The 24536-nt window shown below is 35.7% G+C and overlaps 3 protein-coding genes across 5 annotated transcripts in view; 2 read left to right on the top strand and 1 right to left on the bottom strand.

The window, feature by feature from the left end:
* Positions 1 to 24536, top strand: part of LOC123684799 — a 69136-nt gene that overhangs the window by 44357 nt on the left and 243 nt on the right. The window contains exons 1-2 of one of the 2 annotated variants that reach the window (XR_006748185.1): positions 11983 to 12072; positions 24313 to 24413. Coding sequence is in view for 1 of the 2 variants with exons in the window: in XM_045624250.1 (XP_045480206.1) it covers positions 24313 to 24413 (101 nt within the window). In the remaining variant the exon portion in view is untranslated. Of the gene's footprint in view, positions 1 to 11982; positions 12073 to 24312; positions 24414 to 24536 lie in introns of those variants that run through there. The other variant, XM_045624250.1, reaches the window with a different exon arrangement.
* Positions 2247 to 7276, bottom strand: LOC123684795 (MAGE-like protein 2). 2 transcript variants are annotated; one of them, XM_045624246.1, is made up of 6 exons: positions 7172 to 7276; positions 4385 to 4933; positions 3970 to 4330; positions 3109 to 3411; positions 2758 to 3066; positions 2247 to 2704 (listed from the first exon to the last, which is right to left on the bottom strand). In XM_045624246.1, exons 1-6 carry the CDS (start codon positions 7187 to 7189, stop codon positions 2337 to 2339), a joined length of 1908 nt encoding a protein of 635 aa, XP_045480202.1. In that variant the 5' UTR covers positions 7190 to 7276; the 3' UTR covers positions 2247 to 2336. The 2 variants fall into 2 exon arrangements, with proteins under 2 accessions (XP_045480202.1, XP_045480201.1); XM_045624245.1 differs by having other exon boundaries at positions 2758 to 3411.
* LOC123684793 (probable serine/threonine-protein kinase kinX) lies at positions 18256 to 22794 on the top strand. The gene has a single exon (XM_045624241.1). It carries the CDS (start codon positions 19233 to 19235, stop codon positions 22602 to 22604), a length of 3372 nt encoding a protein of 1123 aa, XP_045480197.1. The 5' UTR covers positions 18256 to 19232; the 3' UTR covers positions 22605 to 22794.

The raw sequence follows: 24536 nt of genomic DNA, 5'->3' as shown, positions 1-24536 counted from the left end.
TTGCGTTTGACACGAGTCTCGATCAAGTTACGCCTCCAATTCTGCATCTTCTAAAATCTTCTCTCTTCCACCGTCATTCTTGTCTTCGAAGCAAAATCACCGTATTTGAAGCATTCTTTCACTAATAGTGGTCTCGCCAAAGGTATTTGAGAGCATTCGATGAGTCGATAATATTTTTCATGTTACATGTATGTAAAACATTCTGTACATCAAATTTTCAAAAATTGAAGTTATCCTCAAATATACCAGTAAAAACCCAATTGGATGAGCTTATTGGAAATACTACAACACTCAGTATCAACAATATTTTTTGTACCCTTGAGTATCGGGTAAATTTCACTTAACATTATACAGGAACCTGCGAATCTCCGTATAAAGTTAAAACATAAGGTTATACTTTTCGCATGACCAAAATATTAAAAGTTTCTTATTCTTCTGAAATAATGGTTTTTAGATGAAGGTGCGGTTTCCGTATTGCATCAAATGACCTCTATTAAAATACCTATGAACGTCAATTGTTCCAATATTGAATTATTATTTTTGAATTATCTGAATGAAAATATCGGGTGTTTTTTTTCGAGGTATATAATTTTAAGTTGGCATTACTGTTCAAGATGGCGACCGATTCAACAGCTGTCAAGTGATTTATTCTCAGTTTGGTTTGGCAATTCAGCATGAATAGACTCACGCCTGAACAACGCTTGCAAATAGTGCAATTTCATTTCGAAAATAATGGTTCTGTGCGGAATACGTATCGCGCACTACGTCCATTTTATCGTCGACAAAATGAAGCGCACTTCTGGTTGAATGGCTACGTCAACAAACAAAACTGCCGCATTTGGAGTGAAGCTAATCCTCAAGTGTATGTCGAAACACCAGAATCATTGGGCCGTACTTCTTCAAAAACTATGATGGCCAGAACGTTACAGTATAGAGCCATGATTACTAACTTTTTCATTCCTGAATTGAACAACCATGATGTCCAGGAGCTGTGGTTCCAACAAGACGGCGCAACATGTCACACAGCTCGTGCGACAATCGATTCGCCTAATTTCACGTTTTGGACCTGTGAATTGGCCTCCAAGATCTTGTGATTTAACACGGCTAGACTACTTTTTGTGAGGCTATGTGAAGTCATTGGTCTATGCGGATAAGCCACAAACCCTTGATCATTTGGAAGACAACATTCGCCGTATTATTGCCGATATACGGCCACAAATGTTGGAAAAAGTCATCGATAATTGGACGTCCAGATTGGACTACATCCGAGCCAGCCGTGGCGGTCATATGGCAGAAATCATATTTAAAATGTAATGCCACAAGATTATATTGCGGAAAAATAAAATTCATGTCAATCGAATAATCCATCGTTCTTTTATTGCAATTTAAAGTTCTATAGCTCTAAAAAAACACTCTTTATAACCCATATTCAATGGCACTGAAAATAATGATACGAAATGTGGCAGTTTGACAACGGGCTTGTTCGATAGGAATAATAGAGTGTTCAACGAATTATTTAAGATGATTTCACTTTTAAAAATTGATGTACAGGGTGTTTCACAAGATGTAACATAAAATATATTTTTTTTTCAGTACGGACCTGGGCTATCGAATCAATGAATTATTTAAGATGATTTCACTTTTGAAAATTGATGTACAGGGTGTTTCACAAGATGTAACATAAATTATAATTTTTTGTCAGTACAAGAACTGAATAATGGTGACTGCCTTAGACTCTTTTCTTGGAGGCGTTTTATGGATCTTCAGATTATTCGGAGATTTACAGGTCCGTGTTTACAGTAAATTGAAATGTATCCGATATCCAATGTTGCATAAAATATTGAGACGAAAGAGTGGCAGTGTAATCCCAATAATCCCCTGTAACCATAGAACGAAGCAATTGAACTCCACTAAGATATTTGGACTCTGAATCCACTCTGAAAATTTCAAATCCCTAAATCCGTTCGAGAGTTACCGGATGGACAGACATAATTGATTTTGACCTCGAATTCTTAATCATTGAGTCGAACGCAATCGTACAAGACCAAACTCGGCTTAGAATGTCCTCAAACAGTCAATGATCTTCAACCTCAATTGTTACATTCAAAACACATACATTCAGCTATCACTTTATCTTCAAATATTTTATAAAGAACTCTTTATATAATGCTTCATCTGAAGCATTATATAAGTGGTCATTTGACCACTTCAACAAAAGGTACATCATCGAAATGAATCTAACAATCTTCGTAAAAAATATATATTCGTCAAATAAATTAGTAATCATATTTACACAATAGTCAACAATTCAATACTAACTAAAACACAGATACATATCAGGTACTACTCTCAACAGAAGACATTTCTTCTTCTCCAACATCTTCCCTCCTATTATAACCAAAATTATTGTATGGAGGCTCTAATTGAGCTGATGGTCTAAACCCAGGATCTTGACTTGACATAAATTGAGAACTCAAACCACTGTTAAATGTTTCTACTTGAGATGGATTGTAGGTATAATGTGTAGGGAGATAAAGAGGCGTTTGGACGTCAGTCTGACCTGGTTGGATGCTGTTGGAACTCTGAAATTGTTGCTGAATGTCGTTGTTGTTTACGAATTGTTGGTCTTGACCTTGAAAGAAGACGTTCGATTGGGGATTTGGTATAAACGGGTTTTGTGGCTGTTGCTGGGATCCAGTCTCTCCTATAACAAAAATACATCAATCTTTCACCCTTGAAACTTACAATTTAACATACCTTCCAGGGGAAGTTGCCCATGAGCCAACGGAGGCAAATACTGGTTATCAACTTGCTGACCTTGGTTTGAAAATTGCTGTATCTGGTTCACGTTCTGCTCTTGATTTGGAAGTTGCTGAAACTGTGTTGCTTGATGGAAATACTGCTGCTCTGGTGAAGGCAACTGTTGCTGAACTTGCGTTACTTGTGGTACAAACTGTTGTTCAGGCTGTGGCAACTGCTGAACTTGTGGCACAAACTGTTGTTCAGGCTGTGGCAACTGCTGAACTTGTGGTACAAACTGTTGTTCAGGCTGTGGCAACTGCTGAACTTGTGGTACAAACTGTTGTTCAGGCTGTGGCAACTGCTGAACTTGAGTGACCTGTGGTACTGTTTGATGGAACTGATGAATAGGCCGACCTGCATCAAAAGGTGTTTGGAAAAGCTGAGGATTCTGCTGAATTTGCACGCCAGTTGAAAATATTTGTGTTGGTGCATTTTGTGGCAGAGTTTGGGTGAATTGGGGCGCATATTGGGGTTGTATGGAAGCTAATTTGTGGAAGTTTATGTAACCGTTTGGCGAGAATAGATGGTGGTGATGGTTTCCATGGAATTCTACGATTGGTGTGGGATTTTGATGTATTATTTGGGGTTTTTGGAAGAGAATCCCTGGTCCTAAAAAAAAGGAGAGTTTTAGAGAATGTCTATCATATATTTATAGCTGATTTCAAGCGAAAAACCAATCTAGAAAACTTCTGACGATTCTTACAATTGGGTCTGTCGAAATGAAGGTTTGTAGATCTCATTTTTCACTAATCCGCAACAAATGAAAGACTGGATTTAGTTCAATTAGAAGAAATCATATCTGTTTCCTTATTATTCAGAGTGGCTCACATAAAAAATTTCAAGATTATTTACTTTTCTGAAAATACCGAAAGAGCTTAATTAATGTTTATTTATTAAGAGGGTCGGACATCTTGTTATTTTATATTCGTTGGTTTTTTTGACGATCTTCGCCTTAAGTAGGGTAGCAAACCTCTGACCTACCTCATCAGCCACTTATTCAAAGAAAAGTATCCTATTTTATCGATTACTGGAAAAATGGATACATAAAATATATCCGGCTGTACTCTTTTAAGTGGGTCACTCTATATACGGCTAATTCATATGTCGAAAATAAATTAAACACGTGGGTATAATGTGTCGAGTCAAGAATAAGTAATCATTTTTCACCTGCTGGAGCCTGTTGAAGAACTGGAGATGGAAAACTAGCTCCAAGCGGTAGTACCGGTAAGTTTGGCTTGGTAACTTCGAACAAGGGCTGTTGTGGTACCAATGGGTACGCTGGTTTTGTCAATGGTACCCAAGGATCTGTAGAAATTGTGGTAGGAAACGGTACCACCGGTGGCGGAGCAGGTTGCACATGGACCACAGGATTTACATGCTGGAATGGTAGCACCTGGTTGACTGGTACTGCTGGATGCACGTGCTGTATCGAAACCACTGGATTCACCGGTTGCAAAGGAACTACCGGGTTCACTGGAACTACCGGAGCAGCTTGAGGTACTGGAATGGGCTTGACCACAGGTACCACCTGATGAAAATGTTAAATTAGAGAAAGGCTACCAAGTCAAGTTGGAATACTGACAGGAGTGAGGGCGACTATAGGCTTTGGAGTTGCAGGTTTCTGTTTCCATTCGTCATGTTGCCAAGACTTGTTTGGCCACTGATGAGCAACAACTGGCTTAAAAACTGGCCTTCCTACAGGCCTTACAAGCGGTACTACCGGCCTGAAAAATGGTACTACTGGTCGTAAAGCTAATGCAGGATTTATAACAGCTTTAACATGCTTCCACCCGTGATCATGTTTGACTGGTCGGAAAGGTTTGAAAACCTTCGAAGGCCATCTTGGTCGATTGGCAACTCTAAACGGATTCCTTATAACAGGAACATACTTCAAGTCGACCGGACCTATACCCAACACATATCTGAACCCTGAAGGATGGACACCGACATGTTTGGCCCAACCATAGTTATCCGTCTCAGAATTGAAGATGGTCCTCTTATCTTGATCCTTTTCTTTCTCTTCGTTGTTTTCATGGTCGTTCACAGGATCTAGATCGCTCTGGGTGTTCTGTTCGTCCAAAGTACCATCGCACAGGATGAATGTCGAAATGCAGTGGAGGAAGAGGTAGATCTGCGAAGAATTGTTTGTCATTGAAACATTCGTTAACCTCATGGAGGTCAGGTCGAGTACAAAGTTACGGAAAGATGGAATTTCTTTGGAATTGAACCTTCAGTTGTATCTGATGGTGAATTACCGTGAGAAATTATACTTATGTAGATTGCTCAAGATGTCATTATATGAACGGTAGTAGCAGATTGATTGGACCTTGGTTTATTTCTCAATGGAGCATCTTAGTATTGCAATTTTTTTTTAAACATAGTATTCACTTTTCGGTTTGTGGAGTGATAATAACATTAATTTGGATTGTAATTTTTTGATCTGATATTCACTAAGTACATCGTTTTTGTATTACTTACGATGTCATTTTATGATGAAAGTTATAAAATAATAGGCTTTTGCCTCTACTCTGTAATTTCTTTAATAATAAAAATATAAATAGCAGAGGAGCTTTTCAGAAAAAAAATTTGATGACAATATCTTCAGTTATCCAATCTTTTAAGGCGGTATATTTTGTCGAAGGACTATAAAGCAAGGTTCAATATAATTGAAGGAAGAACAATCTGAGACTAATCAATTCCACAGATTCAACATTCAAAATAAATCAATATTTGATGATTGAAAAACTCATGTCGAAAATACTTCTTCTCGATTAACCTTGACAATAACAGAACCTATAAAAATTGGTATATCGAATCGAATTCATGTACGTTGTTCACAATTATTGTACTTTCATTGTCTGAAGGATTTGTGCTTGAGTTTTCGAGTGGGTTTGTGTGGTCTAGTTAATTCGGTTTCTTGTTGCCCGATTGCATGTGCAATATTCATTTTTACAGAAGCCAAGGTTGTAGATGATTGATGACTGTCTATAAAATATTGTGAAATCCAGGTGACATTATGAACGCTTGTTCCCCGAACGGACCGTTATATTTTTGGATTAGAAATGGTCGCAAACTATTGAAATTGGCGTATAGATGATCGAGCGCTCAAGTTCATGATTTCACGTCAGTGCACTTTTTACAATTTCTTTTTGGATTTTTTATGATTCTGAGCACGAGGCTTGAAATTGTTCTTCTTCATATACACGCAATTTCAACAGAGGCCGATACTGTTTTTACTGTATTAGGTTTTTGCTTCACTCTGTAGAGTGATCCTTTACCGTTTCTAACCACCTGTATGTGGTAAGAAAAACACCGCAATTTTTTAAAAATGTCCATTTTTTCAAATAGCATGCTCTGAATATTTTTTGCCTATCGGATAGCCCAGTGAGTAGTCTTCATTTTTTGTTTAGACGAATTGTGCTTAAAATGAATCATTTTCGAAATGCTTCGCATTTCTTTTTTTGTGACGGAGCTGGTCCTGGTAGTATACTTTTCACGCTTACAATTTCAAAGGAATAAAATCACTTAACTCTACTTAATACAATAGGTGAAGGTATCAGTCACAAGGAACTATTTATGTATAATTTATTCTACTTAATACCTTCTAATAATATCAATTAAAGATAAGCCAAATCAAAAAATCATCAAGATATTTCAAGACATTCATTTGTATAAAATTAAATGGAGACCGCGTGAACAAACAGAAACATAGTTAGAATTCTCTTAGAGATTACTTCATACTTTCAGCTAAAAGAGTCTCATCAATATTATTTATCGCTCATATAATATGCTCGGATGTCTGCAAACTTTTTTCAAATCGAACTGGTCCTCATTTCAATCTCATTGAAATTATGAAAAAAGTTTGCTCTGAGCAGATATGAGTGACTTTCGGACTAGCCTGTAGAGTCAAAAATAATTTAAGCTTATGCGCTGAGATTTTCATCATTCTCCTAGCCCAAAATTCACAGGAGTTATCGACCTATCGAGCACTATTGACTCACCCTGTATAATATACATAAAGTGAAAAAAGAATTGAAAGCTTGATGAAGAATTCAATGTTTATGGCGTAATCAGAGCGATCTAAAATTCGAACAGAATTTACCCAATATTTCCGTAAAAAGCATATCCTTCTAGGTTAACCAATTAAATTTTTTTTTATGATCCTAGAACAGCGAGGTAGTTGGATCAGATGAAAGGTAAGGTTTTCGTATTAACTTGAAATATTGTTTTTTTATTGTTGGATATAGATATTAGATAAAATGCTCGTTACAATGTATCTAGGATTAGGCGATCACAGAATGTGGAAACGTTCACTGGAAATCCATAAGAAATATCGAATAAGTGATTTTATCGATTGATTCGTACATACTATTAGCAATTTACTCATTTTTCACAAATCACAAAACTGTTCGTCCTCTAAACAACACACATATTAACACTTGGAACAACTAGCGAACAACAGACACAAACCATAACTTTCTTTTGTTTTTATATCGACCATTTCTTCCAGACGAGGGTTGAAATTCAATTAGCTGTTTAATATTAATTTATTATAGCAAAAGTATTAGAGAAGAAAGTGATTACCTATTCTGGAGGCGCATTGTGCGGATTATCTTTCAATGGAAGTCGGTGTGCTATACCTGTCATGCTAATTAGTTGATTTTGAAGAGCTGCTCCGAAGAATTGAACTTGATCTTGATCGTTTCAAGTTTCTTATCTTATTTCGAGGTTGGAATCTATTTGAATTCGACCTAGAGAAATTGCAGAAGTTCTTCATTCGTATACTTTGTATTACAAATTTTGCTATCAATGAACTCGATTTCTATTGATAAAACCATCACTAATTTAATCTTAATGGATTCCCATGATTAAATCCACATAGTATTCCATTTCAAAATTATAATTCACATTGCCCTTCAATTATTGAAGTTTTATGATCAGCAGAAAACATATAGCGTATTCGACTAGCTGCGCCAGTGCGAATTAATTCGACCTAATTATGTCATTTAGCTCTACAAAAATTCGAATTAAATCGAACTGGTGCAGCCAGTCGAACACGCCAATAGTGTCTGTTAAACCGATATCAACCTATATATTGAATTGTCGATTGTTTCTGAAAGAATTTTGAGATATACAGGGCGATTCATCGCCTATTAGACGTTTATGGAAAACTAATCATAATTTTTCATATTGGGGTTTGAGATTGATCTTTCTCCCTGAAATATTTTCAGGCCTCCACAATTTCCGGTGATATCGGAAACAGACTACCACTTTCTTATTTCAAAAGGCACACTCAGTATAATATTGCATCATTATAGATAGTTAATGGGATTCTTATGAAGAAAAAATGGTTGCAACGATCACTCACGTTTTTTTTAAATATTTTCTCAGGAAATTTTTTTTCGAAATATCTTTTTCATTTTCGATTCTCTCAATATGTAACGGGTGTTTTTTTTCGAGGTATATAACTTTAAGTTGGCATTACTGCTCAAGATGGCGACCGATTTAACAGCTGTCAAGTGATTTAGTCTCAGTTTGGTTTAGCAATTTATCATGAATAGACTCACGCCTGAAAAACGCTTGCAAATAGTGCAATTTTATTTTGAAAATAATAGTTCTGTGCAGAATACGTATCGCGTACTACGTCCATTTTATTTTGTTTAGCGATGAAGCGCACTTCTGGTTGAATGGCTACGTCAACAAACAAAACTGCCGCATTTGGAGTGAAGCTAATCCTCAAGTGTATGTCGAAACACCGTCACATCCAGAAAAATTGACTGTTTGGTGCGCTTTATGGGTTGGTGGAATTATTGGTCCGTACTTCTTCAAAAACGATGATGGCCAGAACGTTACAGTCAATGGTGATCGGTATAGTATAGTATAGAGGCATGATTTCATTCCTGAATTGAACAACCATGATGTCCAGGAGCTGTGGTTCCAACAAGATGGTGCAACATGTCACACAGCTCGTGCCACAATCGATTTATTGAAAGACACGTTTGGTGTCCGCCTAATTTCACGTTTTGGACCTGTGAATTGGCCTCCAAGATCTTGTGATTTAACACCACTAGATTACTTTCTGCGGGGCAATGTAAAGTCATTGGTCTATGCGGATAAGCCACAAACCCTTGACCATTTGGAAGACAACATTCGCCGTGTTATTGCCGATATATACGGCCACAAATGTTGGAAAAAGTCATCGAAAATTGGACGTCCAGATTGGACTACATCCGAGCCAGCCGTGGCGGTCATATGCCAGAAATCATATTTAAAATGTAATGCCACAAGATTATCTTGCGGATAAATAAAATTCATGTCAATCGAATAATCTATCGTTGTTTCATTGCAATTTAAAGTTCTATAGCTCTAAAAAACACTCTTTATTATTATAAGGCTGTTTATACAGGGTGTTCATGAGAAGATCATGAACTTGGACAATTCCAATTTATCAAAACTCAAGATTTTCAAATTACGACCTACTCATATTTTTTACTATTTCAGTCAATTCTACGTATGAAAAGAGTGGTTTTCTCAAGCAAACCCTATATCTAAAATAAAAACTTGAAGTTATCGAGGAAAAACATGAACTAAGGAAAAAACAACAATTCTAACTGAGTGCAGTAGTCTGTGACTTCTGGAAAACACAGGAAGGAACCAAAATTCGATGTTTCGATAACTAAATTTGATATTTCATGAATTGTAATTAATTATTCGCAATTGAAAATTCGATTGGTTTATGGATTTCTCAACATCCCAACGAACAATAAATCACAATTCATGAAATCTCAAATTTAGTTATCCTAACATCAACTTTTAGCTTCTTTTTATGTTTTCCGGAATTCACAGACTACTCCACCCAGTAAGAAATTGTGGTTTTCCTTAGTTCATGTTGAATTATTGAATAAAATATTTGATAAAAGGTGATGTTGAACCGACAGTTGAACAGCCTGAACTTAAAGTTTTGAAGAATCCAATAATAGTTTTCAAGTTTTGTATTAGGGAGAAAGAATTCCTAGGACGAAATTGTTCCGAAAAAAACATCTGAGGGTTGCAACGACTCATCCTTTATTTTTTATTATTTTTGGATTCTTCATAACTCTTAGGGCCGGTATTATAAAGGATAACCGACGGTTGAACTACCAAATTCCCTATTTCTGGTGAGGAATTTGGTAGTTGACGCAACGGTTGAACCGTCGGTTATCCTTTATAATATCGGCCCTTAGGTTCTTGAGTTTGGCCGGTTCAACTGTCTATTCATCATCACCTTCCTACAGTAAGTTCAATATTACATTTTTTCGTGAATAGTGAACACGTTTTAAAAATTTTAACTGGGTTGTGCACAGAACATGAATAAATTTCAAACTAACCAACATTCGACATCTCTGCCCTATTCAAAAAATGTTGGAGGTTGATGACCCCTTCATGGGGGTGGTTTTTTCGAAAAGAACTCTTGATGGAAATTCTTCCCACTCAAAACAGAAGTCGACCTGTTTTTTTTTATCTACCAAAAATTCGGAAATTCTTGGTTTCAGAGTTCTGAGGAATGGCTCAAATTTTCGTTGGGACAGCCGGTATATCTCTCTTAAAAGTGATTATATTGAAAAATAAAATCGAATTTTCAAGAAAAACATGTGTTTTTACCGGTTAGAGCCGGGATTGAGTGAACCGCTGAATATATCTATGGAAACATATGAGTCATGAAGAAGGAATTAATTAAGAACCCATAAACACCTGCTTCATAAAGTCCACTCCAATTTTTTTACTCTCCAATAAAATAAAATTGCAAAAGCCTTGAAGCAGTAAACGAAAACCGTATCTATAGCAATAATTAATAACAAGCAGATTAATTTGGCTTCAAATGTACAGAGAAAGGAAACAAGATCCCATCAACTATAAAACAGATTAAATTCTGAGACAACACCGTTGTAAATAATGTTCCAAATGATTTTCCTGAATCGCATTACGTAATTGTATCGGGTTTGGCTGCTTAATTTTTGCCGTGTATAGATATAAAGCAGGATAGTGAATTTCACTTTTGGACAGGAGTGAGATAAATGTTCTTTGTAAGATATGTTGTTGGCGAATATTGCAACACGTCTTTTTCTAGGTAGAAATGTTGTTCCTTGGCGACATATTAATTGGGAAATTGTTTTTGTCATCTGCGATAGCATATAAAGGGATGTTCGAATCATAAGATACAGAGTGGGCAACGGTCGATGGTACTCTAAACTTTTACCGAGAACGGGACGTAAGATTTTTTTGAATGTTTGCTTTCTTTTGGGCAGGAACATTTTCAGAGTCGAAAAATAACAGGGCCATGCAACTTTTTTTTGTGAAATACGATTGTTTCTTTGCTTGGGTGGCTCATAGCGCTGTCCTTTTGAAAATAAACGTCGTCTACATCATTATCTTCCAGTTACGGCCATAAAAATGCCTAATTCGCTAAATCGACAGGAAATCGACAAACCTAGGTTTTCATCAACACTACGGGCTACAGCAACGATATTCTTAGTTATTCTTGAATGTCGCATTATATTTCGATTTTTTCCATCTCTAACTTGTCCCAACAGCTCAAATGTTTCACCAGTATCACTACCCTTTAGTTTGAAAGCAAACCTTGTTCCCTTCAAATTTATCTTATGATATTCCGGTCGTCTCATTTGCGAAAACTCAAAAATATATCTACAGAATAGAGCACAGAAAATCACTATTTTTTTTCTTGGAATGAACTTTCTTTTCCATTTCAAAACATATAGATGCCTGCTCTATAGCCAACGCCCTCGTCCCGTTAGTCGTTACACTCCGTATACTTTAGTAATATCCGTTTTCGGGAAATTAACTCCAGGTTAATACCCCAGCTATTACATAATTTTCACGAGCCATTCTATTACCTAACTCTAAAATTTATTTTAATCAGGACTATGATTAAACCACAGAACAATGACGGTCCATCGACGTAACACAATGACATGTAACGTTACTTCGATAATTTTCCCTTTCTTTACAAGGCGTTTTAATTCTAGATCCTGTATGGAATCGTAAAAATTCCGAACGTTATCGTGAATTTCAAACGTTAATTTCCTAATATATCAAGCGGGCCGCGCAAGCCAGAGCACACGTGATCGGCATGTTTGATGCAACTGATTTGACTTTGAACGTAGAAAATGCATGTAGTTCTGAATCCGCTAGTGAAAAGAAAGTTGATGTCAGAATGCACTAGCCCTATTGTTTTCTATTGTACCTGCACAATTGTTGGCACATACCTAGAAGGTAAACAACGCGATTTTTGGTAATGTGAGTTTGGAATGTTTAAATCGATATAAAGCTAAACAGGCAGTTCAACTCTCCTAGAGCAATTACAACAAAAAAGTTTTATGTTTCATATACAGGGTGTATCAGTTTTAATCGATCAAATTTAATGGGTTATTCTCCTGGTTGTCCTGATTCGGAAAAATGTATATTATATACCTCTATCTCGATTCCTGAGAGAGATACAGGGTGTTGAAGTTTACAAGAAAAAAATATTTTTATGCAATAGCTTCCATAAAAAAGCTTGAATTCAAACGAAATTTTGCATGCCTACCCTACTCCCTAAGGGCTATTTTATGAAGATATTTTAGATTTTCGGGGAACACCAGTGGCGTGCAATTCGGTCACATCTCAAGTATTTCGGAGAAAAAAGTATACCGCTGTTTTTTTTAAGGAATGAACGAAGCAATATATCGAACTGCTTGTTCAATTTGCAGTATAATTTGCTTCTACAGAACAAAATTTGGAATTCCAGATCCAAAGATGATTAGCTTTTTCGAAAGACGTGCTAACTCGAAATTGGCTACAAATTCATAATTTAGTCAGCCACGAATTGAATTCGGTAATATCTCGGAGAGATATCTTGAAACAATAGATTTTTTGGTTCCAACAACCAGATCCATAGAAAATTCAACGGGAATATCAAAAACAATAACTCAATATTGCCTAGACCACAGAACCAATAGGGTTGAGATGTTGATAGATGATATTAAATAACAATTTCAAGCTTCATGCAGAATTTCATAATGATCGCACAACCAGATCTATTTAAAATGCAAAAAGAAAAAATAAATAAATATTAAAAAAATTACCTAATATTTCCGTGACCACAGAACCGACCGATTAGGCATTTTGATGGTTGATATTAAATTTAAAGCTTCATGCAAAATTTTGTGTTGATAGCATAACCAGAACCGAAAAAAATTCAAGAAGGAGGTTGGAAACGAAATACCCAATATTTCCGTGTTTACAATAGACTAACCATTTCAAACTCATTGCAAAATTTGTTGTAGATAGCGTCATCAGAACCAATAACCATAGAAAATTCAAGCAGAATATCAAGAAGAAGTAAGCACCGACGTGAAGTCAGCTTTTTAGTGTTCATTTATGCTCCAACCACTTTTCGAAACTACAAATGTACCTACTTATACAGTGTGATCCAACGAAAACTTAACACTTCGGTTTTCCGGCTTCAAAATGAAAATGTAGAAAATCGCTCGGACCCGGCAATTTCTGATTTGAGGGGGAACAATTTTTCCGCTCTTCGCATCCCCGTAACTGCAACCCCCTAACCGGGGTGGGTACAATCCATTGATTTTGATTAGGGATGAGGGGAGTTGCGATACCTCATTTTGAAGATGTTATCTGATCCTGAAATTTCGCTTCAAAACTTCCAATTTCCATCGATAAAGATATGACAGATAAAATAGTGCAAGAGTACAACAACTAAATATGTTTGAAATGTGTCGGATACGAATAATATTCTCGAGATAAATTCCACATTGTCTCTTTCACTATTTTCGCTGTTATTCCATTATCGATATTTTGAAGCGAAATTTTAGGGTCAGATAGTACTCGATACTATCTCCGATATTAGTTTTCGCAACATCCCTAATCCCTTTTCAAAATCAAGAGGTTGTGCTCATCCCCGCTACGAGGTTAAAGCAACAGGGTTAAAAAAGGCGGAAAAGTTGTTCCCCTGGTATCAGAAATTGACGGATCCAAGTGATTTTCAACATTTTCATTTCAAAGTCGGAAAATGGAGGTATTAAGTTGTTGTTGGACCATCCTGTATAAAGTTATGTAGTCTCCAAGACCGCAATTGACTTCACTTCGATGCTGTCCTCATTTTGTCTTATTTTGAGCTATAGAATAACCCAGTGTACAGTCAGTCATATCGTTTCTAGACACCCAATAAATTTCCTTTTTATAATAGATTTGGGTTCAAGGACACAATATGGTAGACGATGTGAAGATTATACGTCTTTATATGGTAAAGAGTTAAATCATCGATTGTCATTTTTCCTGAAGTGAAATTAATAACATACAACGACTGATTTGGAGTGAAATCGATAAAGGGAAAATCGTAGAAAATATTCAAATGCTGATAGAGTAACTATAGATGAACGAAGATGGGTGTAGTGGAATCAAACGGTGAATTGTCAATGAACTTGGTTTTATGAGGTAATGAATTGTTCTGAAAATAAGTACGGTGCGTCATCATCAACGTATAGAATTATATATTTCAAGAGTTCAACAATTCATATTCGATTGTGGTTTATTATTTCAAATGCTAAACCTATGGAGTTGTTTTTAAACATTTATAAAGGTGCAGAATCTTAAAACCGAAAAAAATTCGTCTGTCCGCCGTCCAAAACTTTTCTCGAAATTTTTTTGTTTGGCGTTCTTTTGTTGGTGTAAAAACAAAACGTTGCAAATAAAAAATTGAGTTTCGTAACGAATCTTAAGTATTGAGATGTTGGAATTTTTTATCCTTTGATTCTGGGTGGTATTTAAATTCTTAGGCAGCACCAAACAGAAACGTTCTGAATATCCATAAATAGAATTGTAAAACCTTCAAAATTATTTGTCACTCCATCCCTATTGACATTTGAAAGTCTTTAGGTGGTTGCCACCCTATTTAAGAGTACCTATGGTCGTACACTCATAAAGGACCACACATTGCATCAAAGGGAAATTGGCTTCCGCAGAATTCTCTCGAATTTTTTATGTTATAGAACTCGTAATGATGATAAAAAGTCTGCATTGCATCAATGCTCTAAATTCAACTGTTTAGATAATATAGATTGAAATGTGGTTGCAGGACTAATACTGTCTATGGTCAATTGGCCTTTGGTCAATAAATTGCGTTTGTTGTTGTTATAGATTGAAATCCACTATAGAGAAAAATGATTCCTGCACCTATAGAAGATACACCTACATAATGAGTCCAAATATATCTAGTTCTGCATGATTTCCAAAAACTGAGCTGTAGAATTCAAATCATTTTCAGATATATTGTGGGATATCAATATCAATTGCGATTGACGATTATTACGTATTTATTATCAAACTGCTTATTCAGTCACCTATAATATCGTTATGCAATGATTTTATTTAATTGTTTTTTGTTATTTTTCGAGACCTTCAACTTTACTTGATTCGTATACTTCAACTCGTAGCATATACATATAGTTTATATATATATATATATATATATATATATATATATATATATATATCAATCAACATACACTCAGGTATGTATAATATGGTTGATATTAGGTAAAATTTGAAGTCTTATAGTTTTCTTATTTTAAGCTCAATTTTCAAAATTCTTTCAGTGAACTGTAGATGAAATTGTTCGTTTTAAATTGCATATTCAATCGTTTGCTGAATGCTGGCGTATTAGTCAGTATACAAGGTAAATCAAAAGTTTGTTATTGAACTCTATTTTTGTTTTTGTTCATGGCTTCAAGTGCACTAGTTCATTTTAAAAAAAGTACTTGTTATAAATGGTTCATTTGAAGAAATAAAATTTTTCTCAGGGTGCTATTCGAAACCCTATTAACAGTATGAACCGACGTATGCAGGCAATAAATAAAAATATATTCAAAAAACAACTTTTTTCGGCAACCGTCCGGGAAGTGCTCGCTTCCCGGACGCTTTTTCTCTGAGAAAGTAGCACTTCCCGGCCTAGTCCGGAAAGTACGTACTTCCCGGACTAGGCCGGAAAAGAATCATAGAATCCATAGCAACCGAGATAACGTCTGACAGTTCATATGAAATTAGTTGTCAAAAATTTGCATGTTTTTTGATCGCAATCGCAATAAAATATGGAAAGCAGCAGCGATAGTGTTATTTTACATGGTTGCCGAAAAAACATTGTACGCAACACGCCCGAAAATGGTTTTTTTGGACTCACACACTTCCAGGACGAGCGTAAGCGAGTCCTGGAATTTTGTCTATTCGTCCAAAAAAACCCTATTTTCCGGACTTGTTACGTGAATTACTATTCTTTAGGTTATTCACGTTACAGTTGAATTGATCTGTTGTGAGTTTTTACTCGAATTCAATAATACATTTTGAATTGATTGATTATATCATTATCACTGAATAATATATGTATTGTTGCCTCCTCATTGGTAGACTCATAAACTGAACTTTCGCACTGGCATGGCACAATGAACAATGCTATATCGTAAAAATGTCTTCATTTCTTTAAATTGAGCACCTTTAAATTTGTACCTCAAAAACTAACTAGTACATTTAAAGCCATGAATAAAAAAACAAAATGTTGGAAAGTAATTGTTCTTGATGAAAATTGGTAACTTGAAAAAATTCGACTACGAAATTATTGCACAGGATGTTTCAAAATTGAGGTTTAACAACAAACTTTTGATTAACTCTGTATAGTGACTAATAAGCCAGCATTTAACGAAAGATTGAATATGCAAATGGAAATCAATAATTTTATCTTCAGTTAACTGAAAGAATTTTGGAAATTGAGTTGAAAATAAGAAAACTATGAGACTTCAAATTTTACTAAATATCAATATTTTTTTTGTATCTGAGTGTATTTCAGAGAACAGTGTTCAGAATTTATCTATACAGATGTCTGTCAAACACATATTCATGGAAATATTTCAACATAATTAAAATCAAACAAAATTATTCGAGGAAATTATAAGTATATAACACTATTTTCTGATCCACCCTGTATATTTTATTTAACTAACTGCCGAGTGAACTTTCACCGTGAACGATGGAGTTGGTAATCGACTATTCCGGAATTTCAGGCATCTAGATATATGCAGTTTGATAATAAATACCATAATATACTATGTAAATACATACATAATAGATATGTCAGTTTAATTTAGGAAATGTTAACATCATCAATCGCAATTGATATTGATATCTGAAAGTAAATGAAATTCCACCACTCATTTTTTTTTGGAAATTACGAAGAACTTGATATCTTTGGACTCGCCCTGTATATCTTCTGGAATCCATTTTCTCCATAGTGGACTTTAATCAGCTGAATGCATACTCGATTTAGTTCACACATACAGGGTGTTCCATCTCAGACGAGTCATCCTGTATATTTCTCATCCCATAATGATTGGAAAAATTTCCGAAACATATCGAATGGTTTTGTTTGGGGGGCATCTTTTGACGAATATTTCAGGTTTGAACGAACAACCCTCATCTCTGCAGGATGATGCGATGCTGTAACTATTTAGGTGTTATAGATTTGTTCCATATGAGTCAAGATTCAATCAAGCTGAGACTCAAAAGGATGTATTTGTGTCAGTGAGATTTTTTTTTGTTATCATTTTCATTGCTGTTTCAATATATATATCATTGTTCTTTTGTTATTATTGTCTCACTATATTTTGGTTTTCCTTTTTTATTCATACTGTTTCATTATACAGGGTGGCCATTTGAAAACGAAACAGACGAGATTACAGACGAAATAAAGTTTTTCGATAGAAAATTTCTATCGAAAGATAGATAGATAGATAGATACACATATACAGGGTGGCCATTTGAAAACGAAACAGACGAGATTACAGACGAAATAAAGTTTCTCGATAGAAATTTTCTATCGAATAAAGTTTTTCGATAGAAATTTTCTATCGAAAAACTTTATTTCGTCTGTAATCTCGTCTGTTTCGTTTTCAAATGACCACCCTGTATATGTGTATCTATATATTTTTGTTTTGCAATTAAGTTAATTAAGCAATTAAGCACACTTCGAGTTTCCAAATAGTGGATACCGTGTTGGGTGATCATCTCCTGTATGTATTCCTGCTTATATAAATAAATAAATAAACAAAAAAAAGAGGGGGTGCTTCAACCCCTCATAATTGAATAGGGAAGAGGGGTTAAGTTATACTTCATTTAAAAAGTCTTGGAAGCAAAAACTGTTCATCAACATTACATTTTTCATACACCGTTGTAAAGAGGCTTCCAAGACCTTTCAAATGAAGTATCACTCAACTTCTATTCCCTAGGTATTCAAATTTGAGGGGTTGAAGTGCTGCCTCTTAGGGGGTTGCTCGTTAAAGCCTCAAATATACGTCAGAAGATGTCTCCCAAACAAAATCATTCGACGTATTTCGGGAAATTTTTCCAATAACTATGGGATAAGAAATATACGGGGCGGATCGTCTGAGATGGAACACCCTGTATATTCGAATAAGTTTCTTCATAATGGTCATTTGAAATTTTTATTTTTAGCGCGCTATACATATACTCTAAACGGTTGAATTCAGAGCGGTGATGCAATGAAGTCATTTGATCAGCATCGCAAGTTCTACAACATATAAAATATTGTCGCAAATTCACTAAAACCCAATTTCCCTTTGATGCGGTGCGTGGTTTTTATTTACAATCCCCATCCAAATAACAGAAAAATATTTTCATTCAAATGCATCTATAATTAAAAAAGTTATGCAGAACTAGGTCACTCAGAATACCCAAATGTTTGTATTTTGGAATCAATTTGATGTTCTTTAACCACACTGTTTTCATTTGTCCGTTTACTCATGATAACCCTGTATTGTAATATGCCATACTTTATCCAAAAATCAGCGGCTCAAAGGATGGAAGGGAAATCATGATAAAATTAAAACACAAGCTGAAATTCAAACTACTCATTTTCCTCTTCCGCAAGAACCACTTGTTGATCCTGCTTCAAGTAATCTTATTCGGAAAAATCGACATTTCTTTAAGCTACATAACACCTAATGAAGACAAAAAGCCATCAGACACGCGGAAGATCTCGACCTGCAGAAAATCACGGCGCAAATGAATTGGTCGAGATGATTGCAGTTTTTTCGGGCCTTCAAGGCGACTTTGCGGTCTCACCAGTTACAGGCTAACAATCAGAGCGCTACAAAATTCGATTTACACTTGCATAATTCGCATCAGCCTCCGCTTTCGCTAAAAACGTAATATCGGAGCAATATTGTCACAACTACCGACGAAAAAAATTCCTTTCTCCCGAGATTGTTGGTCTTAACGTCCGAAACTTCTCGTCCTAGGATTTTCAGTCCAACCTGGAACTTCACCGCGTTAACACTACGGCGTTTCTTGTTCGGTATCGATGAAAAATGGACCTATCGATAGTGCTTTACCTCCACATTATTTTCGTATCGGTGTTTTGTCAAAATCAATCTCAAAGTGCCGATCCAAGGCATAAAAGAACAGTTGGTGTGATTCTCAAAAATGTAGCGGATGTTTTCGGTTATGATGTTATCAAAAGACCGTCGGCACTTGGAGCTCGCCCTGCAGCACCCCCTGCGATGCCTCCACCACCTCCAGCACCTCCTGCGATGCCTCCAGCACCTCCAGCTCCTCCTGCGATGCCTCCAGCACCTCCAGCTCCTCCTGCAATGCCTCCAGCACCTCCAGCCCCTCCTGCAATGCCTCCACCTCCTCCTCCAAAACCAGGACTCCAACCACCACCTCCTCCACCAATGCCACCTCAAGCTCCTCCACCTGCACCTCCAACACAACCTCCTCCAATTCCTCCACAACAACCAATAACTTATCCACCTATCAGACCTCCACCGTTCTTGACAGATGTTGTCAGAAAATCTTTCAACCTCAACTTCTCCTGGAATAGAGGTCCTCAAACACCAGCTCCTCCTGCTGCACCTCCAAGTCCTCCAGCACCTCCTCCAGCTCAACCACAGCCTCCAGCGGCACCTCAAAATCCAGCTCCAGCTCCACCAGGACCTCCATCACCTCAAAGTCCACCTCCAGCTCCAGCACCACCAGGACCTCCACCACCTCCACAGAACCCTCCTCCAGCTCCTCAGAGTCCTCCACCACCTCCACCTCCGCCAAAACCCTCTGCTGTTCCAAATCCTCCTCCTCCACCACCCCCAAAAGCTCCAGTTGGACCTCCAAAGCAACGACCTCCTGCTAAACCCGGAAAACCATGTAACTACGATGATTTAGAGCTGTATCAGAGGAGAAACCAAGAATCGGAAGAAGCAGATTATGACGGAGATAGACCTCAAAAATACCAGTTGGATTTTCCAGATTACGAAAGTGCTGAAGAAAGAGGCGATTCTAAGAGGCATATTCATCCTGAGCCTTTCCAGAATCACTTCCATGATAGAATTAAGTTCAAGAAGAACTATCATGATTTCTGGCAGAAATCCCCTTTGACAGTCGACAAAGGTTATCGATATCTCACGAAACCAATAATAGCAGAAGAATCTAAAAGGTTGGATCATTTTCCAAGAGGTTTTTCTCATAATGAACATCAAGAAGAGAGTCAGTTGAATCCAGTTTTCAGCCATCATAGCCGTATCGATCATTTTCCTGATGGTTTTTCCGTATTCAATTTTCACGACACAAGATCTAACCTGAACAGACTATCAAAAAGGTCAGTAGTTGAAAAAAAGGACAGTTCACCAGATAAAAGAGAAGTGTCTTCTCATTTAGTATATAATCTTCCAAAGTTAGCATATAGTAACACATTGGAACAAACTGTGTCCAAGGCATTTGACAATGAGAAAATTTATGGACCTTATAGAGAAGTCAACGATCATATTTTGAAATTTCTCAACAGAAATAAGGCTCCGAAACCAGTTAATCAAGTTTTTGACCAGGAAAAAATTTACGGACCTTATAGACAAGTAAACAAAGAAATTCTTAATTTTATACACAACAAATTTGCTAATGATGCTGCTAGGATAAACCAAAATAAGCCACAACAATACCTAAACATCGATGAAAAACAATTCTTGGAAAACTATCCGATAAACTTAAAAATTCATGGAGATGTGAACTACAAGGCTGATTTGGATAAAGTCAGCAATCATGAAGATAACAAAGATATTTCTAAAGCAAAAGTAATTGACTTTGGACATGGTAAAGGAAGTATAGACGAAAATAAAAGAAGTGATTCAGAAGATAAAGATGAAATAAAAAAACATGATGAGAAAGAAGAAGACCATAAAGAAGACATAAAAGAAGAACACAATGCTGAAAGTGAAGAAGATGAAAAAAATAATGGAAAATCTAAGATCCATAATATTGAATACAGCACCAATAATAAAGAAGAAGAGGGAGAGAAAACAAAAGCTGACGAAAAATCAAATGAAGAAGATTCCTTCAGCCTCATCAACAAAGAGAAAATTCATAAAGCTGGCCCTGATTTTTTCAGAAACAACAATGGAAATGAAGAGTATAATCATGAATTCATACATCCAGATTCTGAAGACGAATCTGTGGAAAATGCTAATGAAGATATCAAGAAAAATAAGGAAAACACTTCAAATGAACGCATAGAAAACAATCACGACGATGAGGAAGAATCGGGTAATATTGAAAATGATGACAAATCCGCAGAAAATGAAGATATACAGAAAGAAGAGGTTGGATCTGATGTTTCTCCAGAACATAGAAATTCTCAACGCCAAGAAGAAGAGGAAGAAGTCGAATCTGAGGCTTCTCCAGGACGTAGAAATTCACAACGCCAAGAAGAAGAGGAAGAAGTTGAATCTGAGGCTTCTCCAGAACATAGAAATTCTCAACGCCAAGAAGAAGATGAAGAGGTTGAATCTGAGGCTTCTCCAGACCATAGAAACTCACAACAACGCCAAGAAGAAGAGGATGAAGCTGAGTCTGAGGCTTCTCCCGAACACAGCAATTCTAAATATCATCAGAGGGAGGAGGACGAAGATGTTGATTCTGAATCTTCTTCAGAAGACAATGCTCAACAACGGCGAGAAGAAGAAGAGGAAGAAGTTCCAAGAAAAGCTCATGATCTCAAGGCTGAAAAGCTACCTAGAGCTGAACCCTTAAAACTGAATGAAGCTCCAGAAATCTCACCATTTTATTTTTTAGATCCACCAAAGCTCAATCCACATGATACACCTTTCTTTGAATACTATTCTGTACTTCCAGTGAAAAACGAAAAAGTTCAACATTTCAACCCTTATGGGCATTACCAAGCACAGCTCCAAAATGAAGACATTGGTGGATGGATTCCTTCTGGATTCAACCCTCAAGAAATCAAAAACTTGAACCCGTTCAATCCATACAGCCAACAGCAAAATTTGAAGAAACAAGAAGTCGAGGATAACGGGAGAGATAGTGAAGAAACTCTATATACTTTAGTACCTGCTGCTAGTATCAGAGAGTTATATACTTCAGAAAAAATAGTTCCAATCCCATTTGATGTTGAATATAGTGGGTCTGAAAAAAGACAGAGAGTTGTTAAACGGTCGAAAGAACTCAAAAAACCTGAAGTAACGTCTAATATTGAATCTTATCTACCAGAAAAATATGATGAAAATTTCAATTATGATTTTCCTGAACCTCAAATCAGTGACTACTCCGCGATAGAAAAAATTGAAGCAGATGAGGATGAAGAGAACCTTTCACCCAGTGCTACAGTCCTCGATAACGAATATCGTAAAAAGAAAACCACAGTGATTATGAAAAAAAACGTGTTTGTTCAATAGTTTTCAATCCCAAAGATTGTCATTAGCCTTGTTATCAGTTTTGTTGATTATTTGTATATTTCTTGTATATTATATGTTGATAATTTATGTACATTTTACTCAAAAATTTGTTGTGTCCGAGTAAAGAATAAATGTTTCATGAAATAGAGTAGTTAGGATAATAGTAGTATCTTTGTTGAAACTCTCAGCTGTAATTACCCTCAATGTTACCATAAAATAAAGTGTTTAACTATAAAAAAACCACAGATTATTTCACGTCTATCCACAACACCTAGATAGGTGATTACAAGATCTAGATCATTTTTGTTCAGATCGTTATTATTACGTGAATACCTTCATGGACAGGAAATCAGAGTTCATTAAACATGCAATCATGCAATTATCTAAAATACCGTCTATAGAAAGAAATAATATTATGGTTTACACTTCATTAGGCTTGTGAAATTTATGGTTCAAGCATCAATATGAAGTACACAATACGATGAACTTGGATTTTTTTTTTATTTGTTTTGGGAGGTTGTAGACGTTGAAGAGGAAATTTAACATTAGACTGTTGATGAATTTTAGCTCATATACAAGCATGGTGCTAGTAATAAGTTATAACAAACTGTATAATTCATGTTCGCAAATGTTTTTCTTTAAAACTAACTGTTTATTATTATTGCTCTGGCACCGGTCTTTTTTAGGTTTTTTGCTTATAACCTTCAACTTAATTAGTTTTTGGCCGAAACGTTCATTTTCAAAGTTGTAGATAATTGAATACCTTATAATTTTGTTTCCCGAAACTTTTTTCTAATTCTTATATCAACCAAGAAACAGCCAAAGGGTTTTGACCCTCTAATTAACAATTATCAGCCGTTCTATGGTAATTATAGTAATTACTCATCAATATTGACATATTAAACATAGGGAGATGAAGGGGGGAGGTAGCTTTGACTGCAAGCCTATGTTTATGTGAAGAGTAGATATTTCAATGGACACTGGACTATCAATTTGATCGACTATATCTCAATTTATATTAGGTTTACGAAAAAGTTTGTGAATACAAAATTGTAGAGAAATTACACAACACCCCCGAACAATCTGTAGAAGTTTCATTAAGTTCGGAATTTTTTCCAGCAGACCCCCTTTTTTTGTATTTGTCTACTGGACTATAAAGTTAAGATTTTTTTTGCATAAAAACTGCATGGGAGATTTTTTGTCGCAAATTAAACAAGCAATTCAAAGAAAATTTTCACTTTGATAAATATCAGAGACGTACCATTCTTTTTCAAAATATTAAGAAAAACTGTAACACTCCGTATATGGGACATTTACGAACCAAAGTTATATAGCAAATTATAATAATTTTTTTATGCAGAATCTCCCCCTGAAGTATTTACTAACACCCTGTCTTTTATTATTTGTTAATTGAATCAGCATATTGAAGTCCAGAAATTAAAGCAATCAGCACTGCATTTACTGCAAATTTTGAAAATATTAGGAGAAACTAAGAAATTAGTACTCTGAACAAATAAATTGACATATACCTAACACTTCAATTCAGCATGAATATAGAGAACAGTTATAATAACAACAATAAAAAAATGTCGACAATATCACTAAGCAGGCTTATTACATGATACATGATTAGTTTTTGGTACTTCTCTACCAAAACATTTATACAAAGTTACGAAACAGCTTTATTAATGAAAAAAATGTATTACAGATACAATGGTCCAAATCTATTGGAATACAAGTTAATGTTGAGAGTAAAACAGTACAAACAGTAACTGATCATAAAGAAGAAGAAGCAATGGTGGAAAAGAGGTAAACATTTCAAAACTATTAGAATTTTGAAAAATTTATTTCATTAGACATAATTTAAAAACGGAAGAATGAATTTCAAGAAAATTTTTATGTTAAATAATGTTACTTATTTGAAACTTCGAG

Source organism: Harmonia axyridis, chromosome 7 (assembly GCF_914767665.1).
Source record: "Harmonia axyridis chromosome 7, icHarAxyr1.1, whole genome shotgun sequence".
In the NCBI taxonomy this organism is placed as follows: Eukaryota; Metazoa; Arthropoda; class Insecta; order Coleoptera; family Coccinellidae; genus Harmonia; species Harmonia axyridis.
The sequence above is the reverse complement of the archived record's forward strand: the minus strand, read 5'-3'. Positions and strand labels throughout refer to the sequence as shown.

Excerpts from the sequence above, each read along its gene's own strand:
- LOC123684795 (XM_045624245.1), bottom strand. Across the intron at positions 3,412-3,969 it reads TCTTCAACAGGCTCCAGCAG|GACCAGGGATTCTCTTCCAA; the intron begins GTGAAAAATGAT and ends CCTTTTTTTTAG. Across the intron at positions 2,705-2,757 it reads TGGGCAACTTCCCCTGGAAG|GAGAGACTGGATCCCAGCAA; the intron begins GTATGTTAAATT and ends TTTTTGTTATAG.
- LOC123684793 (XM_045624241.1), top strand. The coding sequence starts at position 19,233 with ATGGACCTATCGATAGTGCTTTACCTCCACATTATTTTCGTATCGGTG.